The 7,974-nt window shown below is 50.4% G+C and overlaps 1 protein-coding gene across 1 annotated transcript in view; it reads left to right on the forward strand.

Moving 5' to 3' along the window:
* The window catches only part of PTK7 (protein tyrosine kinase 7 (inactive)), a 25,211-nt gene extending 20,706 nt beyond the window's left edge, over positions 1 to 4,505 (forward strand). Inside the window, exons 18-20 of the mRNA XM_023764129.1 lie at positions 1,916 to 2,067; positions 2,882 to 3,060; positions 3,514 to 4,505. Coding sequence (XP_023619897.1) covers positions 1,916 to 2,067; positions 2,882 to 3,060; positions 3,514 to 3,674 — 492 coding nt within the window. The 3' untranslated portion in view covers positions 3,675 to 4,505. The remainder of the gene's footprint in view (positions 1 to 1,915; positions 2,068 to 2,881; positions 3,061 to 3,513) is intronic.
* Positions 4,506 to 7,974: the final 3,469 nt, after the last annotated feature.

A 7,974-nucleotide genomic window follows, 5' to 3' on the forward strand; every position in this document is an offset into this window, starting at 1 on the left:
TTTGAAGCCTGAAGTAGAGTCCGTTCACGTTACGATGCCCACTTCAGTGGTCATCTGGCCTTTCTACCACCAGTGGCACTTGTGGTGTTCTGAGGATGGCAGTCTGGGGACTGGGGTGTGTGGCCTCTGCTTTTCCTTGGAGATGCAGTGCAGGCTCTGCCCAGGGAGAGCTCAGTGACCCTGTGGATCTCTTCTCAGCCCTCCTCCCTGGCACACACGTTTGGCTGGAAGCTATCCAGAGATTTTGTGTCATTACTTTCTTTTTTTCTTTCATCCTCACCCGAGGATATTTTTTCCATTGCTTTTCAGAGAGAGAGGGAGGGAGGAGGGAGAAAACATTAACGTGAGAGAGAGAGACACATTGTTGACTGGTTGCCTCCGCGCATGCCCAGACTTGGGGCAGGGAGCAAACTTGTGACCCTCTGGGGCACGGGCTGGCGCTCTAACGGCTGAGGCACCGGCCAGGGCTGTGTCTTCACTTTTGATAAAGAAAATGCACCAAGAAGATGAGACTTTGCCCAGCGCTCGATGGTGCTTGTTCAGCGAGCGCCTCTGCGTATGCGGTGTCTGTCAGTATGTTGGCTGTGTCGAGGGGTCTGCTTGGTGGTGGTTTCGATCGGTGCTCACAGAACTCCCTGCAGTGGTGGAAATGTCCCGTATCTGCTGCTGTGCAGTGCGGTAGTCACTCGCCCCAGGTGGCTCCTGAGCACAGAGAATGTGGCTAAGGCCACAGAGAAGCGGAGTTTTTAATGTTTATTAGGTTTTAGTTAACATAAATAGTCACGCGGGGCTCGGGACGACTGTTTCTGACAGCACAGATTTAGACCATTGTTTCTTAAACTGTTTTGACTGAAACCCACAATAGTAAAAAAGAGTACATTTTGCATCACAGCCCAACAACATTGGCATGGTTATATATTTTAAAAATAAAAATGTTATGAACGATACCCTTACGAAGTAATGCACTCTGATATTTTCTGTTCCGATTTTTAAAAATATGTTTTTATTGGTTTTGAGAGAGAGAGGAAGGGAGGGGGAGAAAGAGCTAGAGAAACATTGCCCAGATGTGAGAGAGAAACATCCATCGGTTGCCTCCTGTACCCCAATGGGTTCTGAACCCGCAACCTGGGCATTTGCCCTGCTCAGGAATCAAACCGGCAACCTTTCGGTGCACAGGACGACGCTCAACCAACTGAGCCACATGGCCAGGGCGATGTTCAGTTTTTTTAATGCTGGTTAAGATGAACTAAGTTGGTTTCAGGACATACTAATAGGTTGTACCCACAGTTAGCAAACCACCACTGGAGGCAGTTGGCTCTCAGGATGTCACTGGCCAGTGCACACCAGCCGGTATTTGTCTTTGGAGTGACCCCTCTGCCAGCGTCTGGCTCAGCTCCTCTGGAAGCCAGGCTGGGGGAGCTGCGCAGAGCCAGCAGCATTGCTGAAGGCATATATGTTTTGTGTATGTGTCAAAATATATATATATATACACACACACACACACACACCCCTTTTGTTTGTTTTGTTTTGTATATACAACTAGTAGAAAATACGTAATTTTGAAGTAAAAAGGAAAGAAACAACCCGTTAGGATGTGAGCTATGATCACTGCCGGGTATTTTTCTCACGTGGCTACTATGTGCTCTCCCCACCCACGTGCCGCTCGCCTGTCCAGCACCTGCTGCGTGTCCAGGTGGTCCCAGAGCTCAATTTCATTCGGTTCTGTTCTTCAGCAGCCCAGCGAGGCAGGCCCTGTTATCCCCGCTCAACAGAGAAGGAGCTAAGCGTTTGTGGCTTTGCCTTGGGCTTCCTGAGCACACCGATGGCATGGAGACCCACCAAGGGTGTGTGGGGGTGGTCACTTTGATCCCTGAGACGTGGGTGCTTTGATGAGTGAGTCCCTTTCTTGCTCCAGGTGGCCCTGTGCACCCAGGTGGCCCTGGGCATGGAGCACCTGTCCAACAACCGCTTTGTGCACAAGGACCTGGCCGCTCGGAACTGCCTGGTCAGCGCCCAGAGACAGGTGAAGGTGTCGGCCCTGGGGCTCAGCAAGGACGTGTACAACAGGTAGAAGGACGTGGGTGGGTGGGGTGAGGGGTAGAGGGAAGGTGTGGGAGGTGTGGGGAAGGGCTGCTTAGTCTAAAACGGAGAGCCCAGGAAGGGACAGAGGCTTCCTATCCTCTCTCCAAGGGTGCAGCAGGCGTCCTAGCCATTGGGACACAGGTCCCTGTCGCTCATAGGTTTTTCTCTAGTGATAAAATATTACAAACCTTTAAAAAATAACTAGTAGGTTTTATAACAGTTTGTATGTAACTTAACTATTTGTATGGTTCCCTCTGTACCTTCCTGAATTCACTAATTACTATTTTGAATCCTAAGACTTGAAGCTCGGCGCCAGGGCCAGAGATGCTCTGGGACGCCCATCCACACTGCAGAGCGCCTGGGGGCGCTGGGAACTCCCCCTCCAGTCAGCCCAGCGCTCAGTCATACATCAGTCATGCTTTAGTCATGATTGATGTATTACTAAAGCTTTTTAAATGTTCTTTCCACTTAACATGTTCTCCTTTTTCACGGTTTTAAAACCAGTGCCAAAAGTATGTATGATTATTAGCTTTTTATTTTTATATTAAAATGTAGGCAAAATTTGGTTCTTAGAGGAATTTTTAACCATCAACCCCATGTGGACGCCCCCAGATTTCATTCCGTGTACCCCTATGTTACCAGTTTCTCTTGAGTGCCTTGAGGTAGAAAAGTTGGGTCCTAGCGCTCGTATGAGACTCAGACCTGGGATGAGGGATCTGTGGTCCCTCACCACAACCCACCCGCCTCTGTGAGCCACGGAGGCCCCGCCCCCACCCCCACGTGTGGTTTTCTTCTGCAGTGAGTACTACCACTTCCGCCAGGCGTGGGTGCCTCTGCGCTGGATGTCCCCCGAGGCCATCCTGGAGGGCGACTTCTCCACCAAGTCTGATGTCTGGGCCTTTGGTGTGCTGATGTGGGAAGTGTTCACCCATGGAGAGATGCCCCATGGCGGGCAGGCCGACGACGAGGTGCTAGCAGGTAGGCAGCTGTGTTTCCAAGGGACCATTCCACAGGTTTTTCCAGGTGGAGAGTTTGCTCAGGATCCTGGGGGCAGCTCAGCCTGCCTCCCCTCAGGGCTGGTCATAGCAGGTACACAGACAGGGCCACTCCTGGTGTTGAAATACCTTCACGTTGGTTGGTAACAGCCCTCGCCCACAGTGACCACTCCAGCCACTGACACCTGCCCCCATGCACTGGTTGCCTCCTGTGCTGTGTGGACCCTGACCCACCAGCCCGGCAGAGCTGGGGCCAGGGGAGTTACCCCTTTGGTTGCAAGATACTTCCCCTGTACTCCTTGAGTCGGTACCCACCGGCCACTGGCCAGTGGCCCCCACCCCAGGTCGCCCTCCAGTGGCTGCTTGTGGGTACTGCCGGCTCCACAGAGTGTTGGACAGGAGGTTAAAAGTTTGCCTAACTCTGATTTTCCTGCAGACTTGCAGGCTGGGAAGACCAGACTCCCACAGCCTGAGGGCTGCCCTTCCAAGCTCTACCGGCTGATGCAGCGCTGCTGGGCCCTCAGCCCCAAGGACAGGCCCTCCTTCAGCGAGATTGCCAACACCCTGGGAGACAGCCCTGCAGACAGCAAGCCATGAGGAGGGAGCCCAGGCAGGCTGAGCCTCAGGCTGGCGTGGGCACGGGAGGACCTCCTGACAGGTGCCTGCAGCATGATGGGCAAGATCCCTGTCCTCCTCGGCCCTCCGGGCCCCACCCTGGCCCCACAGGCACTGCTGAGGTTTGGGCTGGGCCTGTGATTCTCTCCTCTCTCTTACCCTCAGCCCTTTGGGGGGTTGACTCGGACCCGGACTGGTGACTAGGACCTTGGGCTGGGCAGCTTTTTCTGCCACCCCTCCCCCCATCAGGGGCAGTGTGGGTGCCTCAGGTAACACCAATTTCTGGCCTGGGTCTCCGCCCCTTGGCCAGGTGCAGTTCCGCCCCTCACCTGCTAACTTTGCCCAGGGCAGGCGAGGCTGCAGATGAGCCGGGTTGGAGGGGCGTTCCTTAATATACTCAAATTCCTGGGTAGTGCTGGCCCACGGGGCAGAATATTTTATCACCTCGGGGTCTGCGCCAGAATCGGGGAGGACACAGCCAGTGCGTCCTCCCCACATGGACTTGTGCACGCTGACCCTGACCTGTGTCTCCTCCCCACCCTTCTCTCCTTTCCTCATCCTAAGTGCCTGGCAGATGAAGGAGTTTCAGGAGCTTTTGACATTATATAACCCGCCCTTTTTGTATGCACCACGGGCGGCTTTTGTATGTACCGTACTCGCAGCGTAGGGTGGGTGGGCATGGGAGGGAGGGGTGCGCCTTGGAGGAGATGGGGACGGGGACCACCCCTGCCTCACACTTTTATTGTTGTTGTGTGTTTGTTGTTGTTTTTTTACACTCACTGTTCTCAATAAAGAAGCCTTTTTTACAACCTGTTTCTGATGCTCGTTCTCTGCCATTGCCCTTGAGTCGTGTCCCATCTTCCCTTGCTTGTCAGCAGGGGCCATGTGCCTTTATGGAGTCTAGTGAGGCTCGGACGGGAATACCTGGCAGACACTGGTCCTTCTTGCTGATCTTTGGGGAGCAATTAAGAATGTGGGCTTAGGCCCTGACCGGTTTGGCTCAGTGGATAGAACGTCGGCCTGTGGACTGAAGGGTCCCAGGTTCAATTCCAGTCAAGGGCATGGACCTTGGTTGCGGGCACATCCCCAGTGGGGAGTGTGCAGGAGGCAGCTGGCGATGTTTCTCTCTCATCGATGTTTCTAACTATCCCTCTCCCTTCCTCTCTGTAAAAAATCAATAAAATATATATTTTTTTTAAAAAGAATGTGGGCTTAGGAGGCAAGACCACCTCTTGTCCATGGGATCCTCCAACTGCCAACCACTTGTTCTCTGCTGGCTGGCCTAGCACTCATGCTTAGGTGGGGAGGGTGGAAGAGTGAGGACGGACAAGTTAGAGTAGGTGTGGAAGAGTAGTTAATGACAGATTCAAGTCTCTGAATACCTTTAAGACTTTAGGAGGGAAATGGAGTGGAGAGTATTGAGCAAAGATGATGCTCGATGCCCGAAGCTCCAGAGCCCTCAGCTGATTCGATCCTGCCTCTTCTTTACATAGACCCGTGTCATGTTATTTTCTTCCTTATTCCAGTGACTTCAGCCTGTGCCCCACCCTAAAGAAATGAGTCCTTAACTCTGAAATTGCTCTAGTTCATTCTGTTCCTCACCATACTTCTCAGTCATGAGAATAACAGCTAATATTTATTGAATACTTGCTCTGTACCAGTCACTTTGCTAAGCACTTAACATGCATTATCTCACGTAATCTCTGTGACTGCTTTGTTAGCCCGATGTTACTGTCCCCATTTCACAGATTAGAAAATGCTCAGGGAGGCCAGATAGTTTGCCCAGGTCACACAGCTAGTAATTGAGCCACTTATTGATACACAGTGCGTTGCATCCCACAGATGTGTTGGAATGGGAAAAAAACCCCAAGAACAATTTCTCTAGAGCAGTGCTGTGGTTTTTTTGTTGGTTGTTTGTTTTGGTAAAACATGAACTCTGATCCATGTTCCTTTTTAAAAAAAAAACAACACCTATGTTTTTATTGATTTTAGAGAAAGGGAGGGAGAGGGAGAGAGATAGAAACATCGATCACTTGGCTCCTGCACACCCCTGACTGGGAATCGAGCTTGCAGACTGGAAACCAGGCATGTCCCCTGATCCGGAATCAAACCAGTGACTTCTTGGTGCCTGGGACGATGACACTCAAGCAACAGCAACACGGCTGGGCTCCGGAGCAGTGTTTCCAAGCTGCGGGCTACAATTAGCTTTTTAAAAATACAGAACGTGCCGAAACCAGTTTGGCTCAGTGGATAGAGTGTCGGCCTGCGGACTGGGGGGTCCCAGGTTTGATTCCGGTCGGGGGCATGTGCCTGGGTTGCGGGCACATCCCCAGTGGGAGATGTGCAGGAGGCAGCTGATCGATGTTTCTCTCTCATCGATGTTTCTAACTCTCTATCTCTCTCCCTTCCTCTCTGTGAAAAATCAATAAAATATAAAAAAAAATAATTAAAAAAAATAAATAAAAATACAGAACGTGATAGAAACCATCTTTTACAAGGTCTTGTTTGTAATATTTGATAGACGTTTGTGTATACTGGGTTATGTTATTAGTCAGCTACTGGGTGGTGATCCTGCATAATAACAGTCACAACAAGTCTGAGTCACAACAACAATTTGTTTTTCTCCCTCATAGATCTGAAGGTCGGTAAGGTTCAGCTCATCTTGGTTGGATCTAGCTAAGTTCAGCTGCGCGTGGTTGTAGGCTGTAGGACGGTTTTGGGTCTAACCGGCTGGTCCTAGAGCATGCTCTCGTGTAGTAGCAGGAGCACACGAGATCAAGCCAGATCACGCAAGCACATACATGTGAAACCACAAGTCTGTTAACATGTTATTGGCCAAAGCACATCACATGTCAAAACCCAACAGCAGTAATAGGTTCTGCAAAGTCGCATGGCAAAGGATGGGGATATCTAACTCCCACACAGGGTGTGGAAAATTGGGAGCAAGAACCTAATTCCCCACTGGTGGTGATGTGAAAATGATTTCTTAACATGGGTTGCACTCAGAAGGACTCTTGAAGGTCATTCACCACTAATCCTTTCCTCCCTCCTGGTCTTTCTTGACCATTCAGCGGCGGCTAACACTGTCAGCCGCATTGGCCTTTCAAACTTCCCTCTCTGGACTGTGGTGATGCCATCTCCATCGTCATCTTTTTCTGACTAGGCCTTCTCCAGCTCTGGCTGAGGCTTCCTTCTTCTGCCTGCCCGGGAGGTTACTGTTTTTCTGAATTCTGTTCCTGGCCGTCCTCTCTGTGTTCTCTCCTGCAGGAATCTCACATCAAGTGGCTTTAATTGGCCCTTTAGTGTGGACAGTTCTCAAAGCATTAGCTGCAATTCCAGCCTCTTTCTCAAGCTTCAGACACATCTACCCATTTTCTTTCTTTTTAACATTTAAAAAAATGTATATATCTGTATTGATTTCAGAGAGGAAGGGAGAGGGAGATAGAAACTTCAATAAGAGAGAATTATTGACTGGCTGCCTCCTGCCCACCCCCTACTGGGGATCGAGCCCAAAACCCGGTATGTGCCCTTGACAGGAATCAAACCCAGGACCCTTCAGTCAAACAGGCCGACACTCTAGCCACTGAGCCAAACCAGCAAGGGTTCAAGCCCCATTTCTTACAGGACATTTTCCTCTGCTTGTTTCCCTGGGCCAGGGGTCCTCAAACTTTTAAACAGGGGGCCAGTTCACTGTCCCTCAGACCGTTGGAGGGCCGGTCTATAGTTTAAAAAAAAACTATGAACAAATTCCTATGCACACTGCACATATCTTATTTTGAAGTAAAAAAACCAAAATGGGAACAAATACAATATTTGTATTTGCATGTGGCCCGCGGGCCGTAGTTTGAGGACCCCTGCCCTGGGCCCAAACTGAATTTCTCTCTCCCAAACCTGGTCCTCTAACCAAGTTCTCTCTTTCCATTAATGGTACCACTGTTTGAAGACTTTATTCACAATCTCTATCATGAGTCTCCTCTCTGTGTACCCCCCTCCCCGTGCAGCCTCTCCCCAAGATCCACTTATTCTACCCTTTCCCTGTTTCTATCGTTGCTTCATTTTAAGAGAAAAGAAAATTGTATAAAAGTAATACTGATCATGGAAGAAGTCAAGCGGTGCCGACGTGTATAAAGCAAGGGGCCCGCTCTGCTAGTCCCTCTCGCCCTCTCCAGTGGTAAACGTTCGTGTTTGGAGCATGGCTTTCCAGACTTTTCCTAGGCACACTGTCCACGACCTCCTTTTGTTTCCGTTCCCTCTAATGCTGCCATTACAACTGAGACCGCTT

The sequence above is a fragment of the Myotis lucifugus genome, unplaced genomic scaffold, assembly GCF_000147115.1.
Source record: "Myotis lucifugus unplaced genomic scaffold, Myoluc2.0 scaffold_318, whole genome shotgun sequence".
Classification (NCBI taxonomy): Eukaryota; Metazoa; Chordata; class Mammalia; order Chiroptera; family Vespertilionidae; genus Myotis; species Myotis lucifugus.